This window comes from Nanorana parkeri, unplaced genomic scaffold, assembly GCF_000935625.1.
Source record: "Nanorana parkeri isolate BGI_ZX_2015 unplaced genomic scaffold, ASM93562v1 scaffold1081, whole genome shotgun sequence".
Taxonomy (NCBI): Eukaryota; Metazoa; Chordata; class Amphibia; order Anura; family Dicroglossidae; genus Nanorana; species Nanorana parkeri.
This window is the reverse complement of record NW_017307349.1, coordinates 348,340-363,168: the sequence shown is the minus strand read 5'-3', so window position 1 is coordinate 363,168 and position 14,829 is coordinate 348,340. Positions and strand designations below refer to the sequence as shown.

Genomic DNA, 14,829 nt, shown 5'->3' with positions numbered 1-14,829 from the left:
TGCTCATTTTGACCTGGTCACTTGTGCAAAAGTGCTTTTCGTTGGTCAGCGTGGTCACGTGACCATGCTAACCATTGAACACTTGCTATTTGAAAGCATAATGCTCATTTGCATACTGCGCCTTTACTTACCCTTTAAATGGATTAAACATGGGGAAATGTGCATGCAGTGCAGAGAAAAATTCAAAAATTGTCTCAACACAGTGAATCACAGATGACTCATGCTTTGCTAGCCAATCAGAATTCAGCCCTGGCTGTGCAATGATGAAAGCTGGACAAACAGCAGTTCCTAGCCAACGATTGATCTTCTGTTATTTAAGTAACGAAAGAAAGCAAAATAAATACATTGATGGCATGAAAAAAAAAGCTGGAATTGAAAATGTGCTTGCAGAGCAAAGAGAAGCCACGCAATTCTTGCTCTCAAATTTCACCTTTAAAGGCTTTTATAAGTTCACTGAAAACAGATACCATATTTGAATCAGACCGTAATTTGGTAGTGCAGAATCTTGTAATGGAGAAAGGCTATAGAGACTTTCTAACCTGATAAACAGACCTTTACAAAAAATGTTCAAGGTATTCGCCAGGCTGAAACACATGACACTAATGCACATGGATGATGGGGTCCAGCCTTTCAGAAGACTGCAAAGAACTGATTTATAAATAGGTCCAATGTATAAATCATACCTCTACTGTCTTCTTTCACCTCTATACTGAATTATGGTTTGAAGATTTTCCAAATCTTCGGGAGGGGAATATGAAAGACAGATGGCCCGAAGCAGAAGACGTGAAATTAATTCACCCGCGTAATGTGTACATTACATCACAGGGAAAAAAAAAACACAAAAAGACATAACACTCAACAAATTCAAATCTGCCTAAAGCCAGATGTCCAACTCCGATTAATGATTCTCTTTTTTTCTTGTTTTTTTAAATTTGGAAACTTTTGAGGAACATACTTTTTGCATAAGAGTTGATGGAAATGAATCAGTACAAACCATAGAATGCTTGACATCTAGAGGGCTGGAGAAGGTTCTGAAAGTTAAAAAAAAAAAGGATGACACCTCTAATCAGACCATGTAAACTGTGCAAAGTGTAAGGGTTGATTGCATCTAATTCTCACCTCCCATAAGTCTAGAGTACTGTTAAATGTTAAAAGCATTTCTGACTGGTTGCTAGGTGTTACAAACGCTGCAACATATAAAACAGTATCTCCTGGCAACAATGTTAATCATTGAACTGCCAAGACTATCCAAGAAACATTCCATTCCATATCATATATATTTTGTTCATCTTAAGTGCATCCATACTAAGTAATGTGTAAGGGTAACATTTTAAGGTGTTTGTTACCTCCCACAGAGATCACAGTACTCCACTTGACAAATGCCTTAACCTGCTTTTCTCTCTAGAAAGAAGGCACCATTTTTGTTGACATGCCACCATCAAGCAAAGAGATGATACAATCATGTAAATACTGGTGCCTGTGCAGTAGAGACTGAGGAAATAATTTCTTCTGCCTGCAGCAGACTGGTGACTTCATCCCAGTCTAGTAAAATTATTGACTGGAGCTGAAGGACTGCTTTTTAATTAGGTTGCTGTATATTGTTCCTTGTCAGCAAGTCCATTAGATCTGCCTTCCATTAAGTAACCTATTGCAGCCAGATTCAATAGGCTTCTTAAAGTATCACTGGGAAAGATTGCATCCTTTTATCACCTGATTCTGTGCTGCTAGGAACAGAGGGCATGCTCAGTGACTGGAAGCAACTGGCACAGGTTCAGATATAGGATCATTCCGGAAATTAGGATCGGCAACCATAGGACTTTAGTAAGTGAAGAAACAAGGTTCAGAACAGTACAGAATGAAAATTAGAACCAATTAAAAGGAAGTTTGGGTCTGCTGTGTTTACAAATTTACCTGTTTAACTAGAGTTTGTCCCTCAATATGCCTGGTGCTGAGTACCACATGCAGGTGGTGTAATCAATGAAAAGCATTTTCTCATCAACATTACTATTCTTATTCTTCTGCTTCCAGAGACAGTGGGTAGCAGGCCAGTAAACACGCCTCTTTGCCTAGCTAGAGAATTCAGATCTTCCTGGGTGGATTTGAGGTGCTCTTGGGCAAACCAGAGATATGACCGCATGAGTGTGTTTTCAATCTATCCTGAATGCTTTTTCTAGATGCATGTGCAGATGTGAGAGCCTTCCAGACATCCAAAGCATTCCAACTATAAAGAATATAAAGGCTAGGCCTGTCTGGTATTGGGTTGCCAAGAAACTCTCCTGAACACAAACTTGGAGGCCAGACTGGCCAAAAATTCAGGTGTTCAGAGTAATTCTTTGGGCTCACCAAGTGTTAGATGTTATATTTGTATGAACCCCAAAGCTTCAAGGCCACATAAAATATACACTATATACATTACCACTAGGTCATTCTAGTGCCTGCTCTTGGGGGAGTTAGACAAGGGCAGGACAGATCCATAATCTCCTCTGTAACAACTGTGAATAACAATTTTGAATAAGAGTAAGTGGGTGGGACTAAGGCCTGGTTCACACCTGTACGTTTTGTAGCGCGTTCAACGCTCTACAAACGCTCTACAAAACGCTCAAACATGAAAATCCCATTGTTTTCTATGGGTATGGTTCCCACCTTGCCGTATTTCAGCCCGTCTGAATGTGCTACAAAACGGCCTACACCTGAAAAGGTACATGAGCTTCTTTGCGGCGTTTTTGTAGCGCGTTTCCATTGGGATACAGCCAAGTAGCCCTCGGAAACGTGCGTTTGTCACGAATCGCGGTAAAAACGCGCGTCATGAAACGCACGACAAACGCGCATATTCGATACGCCTAGGTGTGAACAGAGCCTAAAGGTGGCCATACATTGTACGATTTCCGTTCAGAAATCCTACACAAACGGTCTTTCGAACAAAGATCGAACAGATGATGGTCAATCACCGAATTTGGATATTGTGATCAAAATTTTTCGATCGGTCAGGTTGGAAAAAAAATGTCTGACCAAACGAAAATCGATGAATCGCTGGGGTTTTCGTTCGCCAAAAATCTACCCAAGAACACAGCACATGCGCAAAAGGAAATTATTTCCGTAGTTCGTCAAAAATTGGTTTTGGTTAGTGTGGCTAACGAACGATTTCTGAAATCGATATTTGACTATGCTTGATGGGGGAAGTCTAGGTATACTTGAACGAGGGTTCGTGCCAGAAATGAAAAATGTTTTATGAAAATCGTACAATGCATGGCCACCTTAGGAATGGTGTGTTGGAAAAATCTGAACATTGCTATTGACAATGCATAGAATGTTGGTAGGCAAGGATATATAGATGTAGATCCTTTCATTTTAAATCTCAGCTAGATTACATCTACACTGTGTTGTTCTTAAGCATTCAGCTGAATACAGCAGTCTCCCATTCTAAAATAAAAAAAATCTTGAAAGTGGAAGCTGAGAAGGGAAGTTGTAATTATTACATGAATTGTGAGGTCCTAAAACCCACAGACATTCCAAAGCTGTATAATTTACAGCTCCAGATCATGTTAGGGAAACACCACAGTCTTGCTGAGATTGCAGTTTTCCAGTTAGTCTTGGAAACCCTCAAAAACTGTTCCAAAATAAAACCATTGTGTTTGAAAAAAATGTATTTACTATTCTCTTTGGCAAACCCCATACATTAATTTTAAAGAAAATGAAAAGATGGCAAGCTGATCTAAAAAATTAGTTTGGACATACATTGTAATTTCTTAAGATCAAATAAAGACCTATGCTTAACATAAACACTAGCAACATTGTGCCGTTCCAGCATGGGCAAGGTTGGAGATATGGGAAGAGAGAAGGCATTAGTAGGTGCGATGGTAAGAGCAAGAGGATTGGGATGTTGGCATTGGTGAAAGTGAGAGGGACATTCAGGGAGCGTTTGTGGCTGAGCGTGGGAGTCAGAGTTCAAGCGTGGTGGTAAGAGCATGCGTGGGGAGAAGTAAGAGGATAGGTGGGGGGATTAGGGTCAGACACAGTGGTTAAGTGGCGGTAGTGTGCAGGCAAGGAGGCTGCGGATATGGTGATGAGGAACTTGCAGACACAATTGTGAGACCAGGGGGGAAGGTGTGCAGGTGCAGGGAGGGCAGCAGGGGGAGGGTGCGCATGTTTGGTGATGACAGCTGGGGTGGAGGGGTCATACTCATCTCAAATGACATGTGAGTAGGAGGGATGCAGGTAAGGCAGGGGTTCAGGTTTGGTAGTGGGAGCAGAAGGAGGGGTAGTGATGTGAGCAGGGGGTGTGGTGACCGAGGGTTGGGGTTGACTGCTGAGTGAGTGGTCAGCGCCCAATTACAATGATGCTGTAGCTAAACCAGCACAAGACATTGCATACCTTATTGAAAGCAGTAATTGCAGCACATGTGGACAACTTGTATCATATTATTTTACATAAGCTATTGAAGGGGTGGTGGCATTAACCATTTACTTTGTGGATTACAAATTTATGGAGGCATACCTGCACTGCGCAGGTCTCTGTGCTGCAAATACTGCTTTCGATAAGGTATTCAATGTCCTGTGCTGGTTTAGCTACAGCATCAATGTAATTGGGTGCTGACCACCACACACCCCCTGCTCAGGTACAGTAAATGCTCTCATATGGGTCACTGCAACCTAAATTAGCTGCTCTTAAAGGGCTAATTACTATTTTGCGGTTGCTACTGAAGTAATTAGGGTTCCCAACTAGCTGCTCCTAAAACGTTTTCTGACTATTGAGAGGCTGCTACTAGAAAATGAGGGCGACCTACAACTGGCCTTAAAGGGCCACTATTGATTTAGTTGCAATTAGAAGTCCTGGTATATTTTGCTTCTTTTTTGGATATCCTGTGCTCCAACAATCTCTCCAGAATGTATACAGCAAATAAACTATAGAAAAGATTAAAGTGACTAGTATTTTACCCCACAATAAGCCAGCCCACAGCCCAGAGATATTAAATGCTAGCCTGCCACACTACTTTGGGGGTCATTCTACAATGCCCAGGTGGGAGGAGGGCTACACTTCTTTTACAAAAACTACAGGATAACAGGCAATTCCATTGTCACATTTTGATTTGTCACATGTTTTACTTTATCTGATCTGAACTCAGGCCAAACATCTAAACGTTTTTAGTTCTACTTAGCTAGTTTGAGGTTTTCACTCCCCTTCCAAACAGCACAGCCAGGTTGGTGACCTCACTTTACCTTATTAGATATTAGTAATACAGCTAGGTCACCTACCTGTCTGCTAATTTGACAATAAAGAAGTATCACTAAGCTGAAAGGGTCTCTCCCAGTCTTGGACTAATAGGAAAGGCCATTAAAATCTAGCGAAAAGAAGATTTCAACATCTGTTTATAAATAGCCCCCATATCTTAAAAACATTATGTTCCAATGAACTCAGACTATTACAGATCCGTATGCGTCTTAGCTTGTTAATATTGCTAGCCTATCACAGATATAAAGATGGCCAGTACATCAAATTTGCCAGCAAAAGACGCTTGCACAGATGGCAGAGTTCACTCTGGAAAACCAGGAACTCAAAACTGCACTCTTAATAGCCCAGCAGTAAAACGCAGACATTCATTCCAGACCTGAGGAACACTGTGTACTGAAATAATATGTCATGAAACCACAGTCACTTTCAAGCTGGGAAAATCCACATTACAGAAAAATCATCCATGTCAGTAATGTAGAAGCCGATCTATTACTGGAAGGAAGGATGCAGGAAGCCGTAATATTGCCGCATAGGACAAGCTGACTTTATTACATCTTAAAATGTGTGCAGACCACTTTCACTTTTTATTGGCAGATCCATATGTTATTTCAAGTGGTACTCAACCATTGTATAGTTGCAATAAGAATGCATTCTGAACTGTTATGGCTCCATTACATAGTAAAGGGCAATGTTAGCCCAGCGGTACATAGCCATGTAAACCATTTTGTTCAAAGGTTCTCTGTGGTTGTAGGCAGCGCAGTATATGAATGAGCTCCCAAGCAACTGCTTGCAGAAAATCTGTCCTTCAAGGGCATGCTGTATTAGCATTCAAGCCACACTCTGAAAAAGCCCAGCAGTTTTCAGTGCTGGGAAATAAACAAGACCCCATTCACACCTGTGCATTTAAAAACATGCATTTTAAACACACAATTTGAAGTGCATTTTTCATGAGATGTGGTGAATACTGAAGCGTTTTAAATGTGTTTTCTGCATGCATATTCCAGGGAGGGAGTGAACTCTGTATAGGGGGCTTCATGTATTTTACAGGTAGTACCATTGATCTGTCTGGAAAATGTGCTTGATGGAAACCAAACTAAAGCTAGCGGGATGTTTTTAAAATCTAAAAAAGAGGTGAAACACACTGGTACATGTCTATCCATTAATTGTAAGTGTGAATAGGCTCTTAGTAATATTAAAGCCAAATTAGAGAGATTGGGGGATGGGTAGAAGAACCCCTATCATGTTTTTTTTCTTTTTATGTCTGTATCCCATTGAGATTTCACTTCACTCCCTTTCCTGCTTGAGACACAGCAGGAAGCAAGGGACAATCTCCTCTTAGCCAGTTGTCACCAGAACAGGTGTCCCATTGGAAGATTTCCCTTCACCTTCTGTTCCAGTGACAACTGTTAAATTTTGGATTTCCTATAACTTTCAGTCCTGGAAACAATGGCTTTTTAGAGAAAACAGAGGGGTGAGAATTTCCATGGTGGGTACACAGACAACAATATAAACTTTGTCCCCTGTCCCCTTTGTTAATCAATCTTGCCCTTGACCCCTATCCTGCTTCTTAGTCTCCTCTGCTATTTTTCATGGTTTTCAAACGGGCCCCTTCGATATAAAATTGGCCTTATTTGCAGACGACATCATTATAGTCCTCTCTGAGCCACCTTCTCAGCTACCTGAAATACTACAATTATTTGATCACTTCGGTACATTCTCGAGGGCTGAAAATACCCATAGATAAGAGTTCATTGCTACCCTTATCGACCTCCCCAATTTTTCTACTTAGACCCACATTTCCAAAATTCAGGCTCGTCATAGTTGAATTCCTTACCTAGGTATCCAAAGGCCTTATGATTATATTTCAACATTCTCAATGGTACCTGGAAGCTAAACTTGCCCTAGATGTCCTTGAAAGTGTTTTCATAGGTGCTTTCTTGTGATAAAACCATCTCAGAATCGTTGGAAGAGGAAGAAACCAATTCTCATCCAGCACTTGCCTTGCAATGCAAAGATAATAAGAAGTAATGGATTTCACTGCTAAACAGGACAACTGCAGGAAGTAAGAAACATATGCATATTTTCTTGGGAAGAAGCCCTTTAAGATTAGCTTGAGATGCAGCACTGAGCATGAGTCAGCACGCACAGACACTTACCCAAATATGGAATCATCGGAACCATCTTCAAATTTCGGATGTACTCCCGCGTGCGCTTGCAATTGTCCTCTTTAGAAAGAAGGTAGTCCAGCTTCTCAAAAGTAGTTTTGTCCTTCCGATTTAGAAGCTGCAAAAAGATAAACATTGTAATGTTAAAATAATGTCTTAAAGTGTAAACATTTTGTTTAGTTTTCTGTGGAGTAGGAAATGTGTTTTTTTTACTGTCCCACTGGAGAGATTCCCCCTCACTTCCTGTCCCAGAGACACAACAGGAAGTGATATGAATTATCTCCAAAGTGAGGACAAATCCCCTTTTAGCTGTTCCCTTTGGAAAATCTCGTATGCATTTCCTGTTCCAGTACAACTGTAAAATATTGGATTTCTTATCACTTTCTGTCCCAGTGACAATGGCCACCAGGACAATTAGAGAAGGAATCTCCCCAGCAGAGACACAGTCAGCAATAAAAAACCTTAAAGGAGTTATACCTTTCCCTAACATATTCAAAGTTTACAAAAGTTTTAGATTTAGATACACTTTAAATGAAGGCACTAAATGTGTGGTTTTCACATTTTAATCATAAAGCTTGACAATCAGCCCTACACTTCCTCTCATCGGCGATAGTCAAACAACCTCCAAGGCTGGAGAACACTCCGGAGGGATCAACCAGAAAGCCGAGGGGGAGACCGACCGAAGGAGAGAAGACAGGATTTAAGTGCAGATGTAAAATGTTTTATTTATCGAGTAGTTTAAAAATGGTTGCACTTACAGACTTCCATAGGTACAACAGCATAAGCAACTTATAGCTAGCCTCTTTCCAGGGTGTCAGCGGGGAAACGGCACACTCCTTTTACGCGTTTCGTCGTAGAGACTTTCTCAAAAAGGTGTCGTACCTTCACCATATTTATATGACACGTGTATTTATTAACGTTCATGCACATATGCACTTTTGGATTGCATTTAGTTGCAAGTAGGATTTGATCACTTATATTGGTTTCGTTTGTGGTATAAATATAGCACGTATTGCAATACCAAGCGCAGCACACTGGTTCACAATTAATCAGCCCCACCTATGTACACAGTGCTGTGTATAATAGTGCCTTATAGTGACAACTTCCCATTCATAATCATTTATGTTTAGTTTTGAATTTTTAAATAATTTGTTGGCAATACAATTGCCCATATGGCAACCACGTTGATGTTGGTTATTTGTTTAGATGAAGCACTGAGATCTTGAGGAATGCTGAATAAAGTTTTACTTGCTTAGAAGGACATTACATGTGAATACAGCATTATGCAGGAAACCTATACATAGAAAAACGTCCTGGGTATCATATATAAGCTTGTATATAGAAAACTAACACTGCACCACAGCGCCATCTACAGCTCAAAAGACATATCAGTACACATCAGAATGTCAGTAATACAATCAGTACATATCAGCATATGCTGCTGTATTTCCAACTGTTGACACCATCAGATTGATGTTTTACATGTACTGTAAATACCAGTGTCTTATTATTGATTTACTGTATATTGGCCCAATACAGCACTGTACAATATGATAATATACATACGCCATAACAATAAAAAATCAACAGTAACAAAAAAGTTACACAAATTTTCTGAACACTAGGAAAAAGAAACCTACCCAAAATGGAAAAGGTTAGACATTAAAAATCCAGTCTTGTGAATGGCAGTGTAAAAAAATCAGATGGAGGAAGAGATATCAGGAGCATAGAAGCTTTACAAACATATGATAAAGCTAAGAGAGGTGTTTAAAGACTTGGAGGGTTGGTGAATGTCTAGTGGCATGCAGACAGGGAACCCAGAGAAGGGAATCCAGGGAAGCCTTGGCGACATGCAATGTTTGCTTTCCCTTATTGAGGTAATTCCAAGCAATTAACATCAGTTATTCAACTGTGTATACTACACAGAAACCAAATGTGATATAATCCAAAGACCGAATCAGTACTACAGCTTAACACTAAAAACATACATGACAGCATGGTCACTGGACACTAAATTAGAGTCAACACTCTGCTGAGCTCTCCAAAGTACTCTCCTTCTCAAGTAAACTGCTTAAAAACACACATCTCTCTAGCCTCCATAGTCTGAAACATGATAAAAAGATGCAAAAGCACCTTCCTGGTTGCAGGGACTCATTGGGAGCATTTAATATTTAGACAGATTTAAAAAAATATATATACTAGAAGCACTTTAAACTGGTTAAATATATGTTAAATTAATATGTACAAAATATGTTAATATGGACCAAAAAGTATATATTTTGTGTGGAATTCTGCTCTAATCTTGTAGAATTACAAAATAACACTTGGAAGAACAAGGACAATCACTGGTTGCCAATTAGACTTTACTATGCACAAGTCACAAGTATAGCACTGGGATATTGCTGACCACAGAAAAGAGTGATAGCCCCACCAGTGTGCTGATGCTCCTGTATTGGTTAACTTTAGTGAAGAACAGAGAGAATACTGACTTGGCTGTGCTGTTTGACAGAAGTATATGGATCACAAGATTAAATGATTTACAAATCTTTTGACCCATAAAAAAGTGTACATAGGTGTTTCGCAGATGTATTCAGTTTGCTTTGCTTTGAGATCCCCTTTAGGCCGCGAGGGCAGCTAGTGGCATAAAATGACACCCAGGTTTACAATCAGACCAACTCAGCAGGTTGCTTGATTTTAGAGTTTAACTTTTCATGCTTATATCCAGGGGCGTAGCTAGAAATCACAGGGCCCCATAGCAAAATTTTGTATGGGGCCCTGTGATTTCTAGTTACACCCCCTTGAAATCCCACACAGCTCACCTGAGGGTGACCCTGCAGAGCCCACCATAGATTCTCTCTATGGTGGGCTCTGCAGGGTCACCCTCAGGTGGGCTGGTCACACTCCTTACCTGTCCGCCTCTTCTTCCTCCGTCTTCCCTCCTCCGTCGCCGGGCCCGCTCCCTCCTCCGTTGCCGGGCCCGCCTCCTCCGCCGTCACCGGTCCCACCTCCTTCTCTGTTGCTGACCCCGGATCCAGCCTCCTCCACCGCTGCTGCTGGCTCTTATTGACTCAGCAGCAGCTGTGGAGACGAACGCAGGGCTGAACAGATCACCGACAGTGATTTGAACAGCGGCACGTTCGAAGCCATAGCAACCCAGGCGGCCCGCACGGCATCAGGTGGGTGTCCTGGCCGGGCCCCCCTGTGCCCGGACCCCATAGCGGCCGCCTGGGTCGCTATGGCAATTGTTACGCTACTGCTTGTATCTTTACCAAAACTACAGCTACAATTTTAACTCCCTTTCAAGACATTTTTACCCAACGCTTTTAGGAAACACAGAGTAAAAGCTCCAAAGTGTCTCAAAGCTATATTGTGTATTCCCTTCTACACCCATATAATGATAATACAGAAGAACCTTGACAGATGCACTGTCATTACTGTCAGGATTAGTGATTTCTTATTGTACGGTTGTCACAAGCTTTGAAGATGTCTCAGTTAAGTTTAACGGGACCTATCACACAGCTCGAAATTATGGAGGCATCTCTGGATGATGCATATTTGCCGTGTTCTCTAATCCCCCTTTTAGTCAACAATATATGTCCAAACAAGTTGAAGATTTATGTATGTGGAATGCAGATCTGACAAATTCAAAACTACTTATGAGTCAGACACATTTGTCTAGGAAAGTTTAGTAGCTACATGAGGTTCTTAGGAGTTCTATTCAGAAGCTGGCTGACAATTTTCATTTGAGTTTTTCACAGCACTGTATAATACTGGCCTTGTCTTGCCCTCCTTACTTGTGATACTGAGGGGCTAATTTCTTAAAGTGAACTGGTGCCCGGGCTATGCACACTAAACTATTTGCATATTCTAAAAAATAGGGCAACCACTGACAATTTTGCCAGAGGTAAAAAATATTATTCCCAACAAAAAAGGAAATTGACTCAACTCCCTAAATTAAAATAGTACTCCATTAGCTTTTCGTATTATAGCTTTCCCAATTAATGATGGTAAGAAAAGTTCTTTTTTAATCTATTATTGTTTTTGCAATTATTCTCATGTGGTAAAGTAATTCACAGACTAACCGCTCTTACCATAAAGAACCCCCTTCCCAAACCAATGGTAAAAGCTTTCTTCCATATATAACCCATGTTGCGTCATACTGTCCTTAGAATAAAAGTTAATTTGCCAAATCTTAAGATTTTGCCAAAAGAAATAGTCACAGTTTTTCTTACTAATCACTGTGAGATTTAACATACCTTTAAATTAGTTTGTTTCCCACTTATAAACCCTAAAACCTTTTTGTCCACTTTCAGATACAAAAGCGTGCCTCATGTGGGAGATGTGACTGCATACTAATATAATATTGCACTTTTTAAAATCCAGATTCAAAAAGTGCAATACTATATTAGTATTACCGTGTTTCCCCGAACATAAGACCTACCCCAAAAGTAAGACCTAGCACTATTTGTCAAGATTCCTGTAATATAAGACCTACCCCGAAAATAAGACCTAGTTTGGTCTGATGTCCCTGCTGTCCACTGTCTGATGTACCCACTGCTACCGCTGTCCCTGATGGGAAAGGAAGCTGTAGAAAGCATGGCTGCGGCAGCGAAAGGAACAGAGCCGCATTAGCCACAACTTCGTCTATAGCGCTGGTTACTGTGACAGGCGGAGTGATACCAGATGCACTCTGCCTGTGAAATAACAGAATCTGCTTTACTGATACTGACCAGCAGGTAAATAACGAGAGCAACAGTATTATTCTCATTAAGGTCAGTAAATAAAAGACAGTGGACATTCTGACACTCTGACAAAAGTGATTACCGTATTGGGCTGCTTTTACACTGATCTCTAGATGCAGCACTGGGCACCTGCACTAAGCCATAGACTTCTGTTACCTAACCGTAAAAAAAATACGACATCCCCTGAAATTAAGACCTAGTGTGTTTTTTTGGGGGCAAAAAATAATAAGACAGTGTCTTATTTTTCGGGGAAGCACGGTATATGTTTATATCACTAAAATACATGCCGATATTTTGTTTGCCCTTTCAGCTGCCTTCTATCATTGAGTGGTTCTGCTAAGCGTACTACTAACCCAAGTCCTTCTTCAGCTCTGCTTTACTCATCTGTATGCCATGTAATGTAAAGATGGCAATGCTATTCCTACAGCTATAACATTTTTAAAAACTAAATTTAATTTGCTATGTATCTGCTATCAAGATCCTCCTGTTACATTTTCAGGAAAAGAAAAGCTTGGGGGGAAGCAACTTTGTATAAGCATTCACATAAAAAATAATTAATATCTAAAAAGAAAGGCTGTCTTCCCAAGAAACACACCCCGAGTTTCCCTTTCTTACAGTGCACACAGAGAGAACTGGTTGTACTGTCTGAGTCTTTATTACACGTTAACATACACGTGCTGCCACCATAAAAAGAAGAAAACTTGCAGTGGAAAGTATCCCGTTGAAATTTGTATCACTTTATAATAGTTTGGCTGAGCTGGGCAGTCAGAGCTTTAAGATGTGTCGGTATGTCTAAAGCAGTTCGTACACTTATCCAGCTCTGGACAAGATTCATAAGATATCAGATTAAACAACCACTCTGCCAATAGAGTTTAGAAAATCCTGACATTTGCATTGATTACTTAATCAATGAGACATTTAGCTGGATGAGGTGAAGTATCAGGAGTAGTTTTAGCAAGCAGATGATTCATATACATGATTAGAACAGTATAGAAACATGTGCCAAGTATTCTATCCTCAGCAACCATCAGTTTTCGATAAAGGGCACATCTAAAATGGTACACAGTAATGCTTTTTGCAGTTTTGCACTGTTTAAACACAATGTGGTATAAGCCGGATTGTTCTTGCTATCCGATCCCAAATTAATCTGACACTGCCCAAATTTCATATCAAGCCCTGTATAACCACCCATAAGAATAGTAGGAAAAGCAGCAAGGCACAATCACATTGCTGCACTACATGTCAGCATGTACAGCATACACCATAAAAGTAATGAGTAAATATGACCACCACCAAATACATATATATCAAGATTTTATAAAATAGCAGAGTAAGAACATTAAGCTGATTACATTATAAATTAAAAAAACACTATAAATAGACAGTTTATTCCCTTCAATTACACTTTAGCACAAGACTACAATGCTTCTCCAATAATGTTTGTTTCTAATATAGTAATATAATTATAATATAATACTAATATAACAGTGAATATGCAGCCCCAGTCACTTATTATAAACTAGCTTAGATATTTTCTGTAAAACTTTATTTTCTTCAAACGAGCCTTAACGACATAAAGCTGTACCCCCCAAACTCAACTTCCTGTATTGAAACGATTAGTCCACTTCAGTTACTAACCATTTTCATATCAGGATGGGGGCATTATCTTACCTAAATTATCTTGCAAACATCAAAAGGAACAGTATTTGTGGCTCCACGATGGATCATGTGATCATGTCACGTGTATGTTGACCCCTATGCCAAAAGCCAATGCATTTATTTTTTTTGTACTGTTAAGCCTGATGTACGGGGTCTATCAGAAATGGCTTGAGTTTAAACAATCTATAACAATTTATATAAATAAGCAGTCTATTTAAAGTGACATTAAAGTCAGATTTTCCCCCCCTTCCCAATCCTGCTGTAGGGACTTACCTTAAATCATGCCTCTTGATTAGATCATCTTCTTCTTCTTCTTTACTGTCCTTTTCAGCTGTCCCTCCAGCGCTGGTGCGGGTCTCTGATCCAGCGCCGACTCCCCTGTCCTCCTCTTCTCTCATGTGCCACGGTGTCTGTGCGGGTGCACGCTACTCCATAGACTTACCTTGTGTCTCTCCTCGTACCCCGGCCGAACATCTGAAGTGCACATGCGCTCGCCCCAAGATCCTTTGCGGCAGCCCGAGACTCTTCAGATGTTCAGACGGGAGCGTGCGGCGAAGACACCAGTAAATTTAAACCATTTTTAAAAGTTTTTTTTTTTTTATGTTTTTGCATATATCTACTGCTTGCTAGCAGTAGATATATGCGAAAACCCCAGAGGGTTTAATAACCCTTTAAGGACGTTTCCAAAGAGGAGCACAGGTCAGACATTCTTGGCCTTATCAAAATTCTTATTGACTGTCGGGAATGCTGACCCACTCTTTTTAATATTTTCAGTCAATGATCCAGAAAAACTGTTCAGATGGGGGTGACTTTATTCTGACCTTTCAGATCTGCATACTTTTTCTGTGTTAGTGCTAAAGCCAAAGGGTCAGCATGACAGCAAGGCAATTAGCATTTTCAGAAAAAGTGCAGCTATGGCAGCCTCCATGTTTATCTCAGGTAAAGTTTTTAAGTCACAGAGAAAATGTATCATATATATTCTAATACATACATATATAGATATATGATACATTACCGTGCAAAAGTTTTAGGC

General features: G+C 40.3%; 1 protein-coding gene across 5 annotated transcripts in view; it reads right to left on the bottom strand.

Moving 5' to 3' along the window:
- The window catches only part of RALGPS1 (Ral GEF with PH domain and SH3 binding motif 1), a 302,170-nt gene that overhangs the window by 214,547 nt on the left and 72,794 nt on the right, over positions 1 to 14,829 (bottom strand). For all 5 annotated transcript variants that reach the window (XM_018567671.1, XM_018567673.1, XM_018567674.1 and 2 more), the window contains exon 8: positions 7,387 to 7,513. In XM_018567671.1, the coding sequence (XP_018423173.1) occupies positions 7,387 to 7,513 (127 nt within the window). The remainder of the gene's footprint in view (positions 1 to 7,386; positions 7,514 to 14,829) is intronic.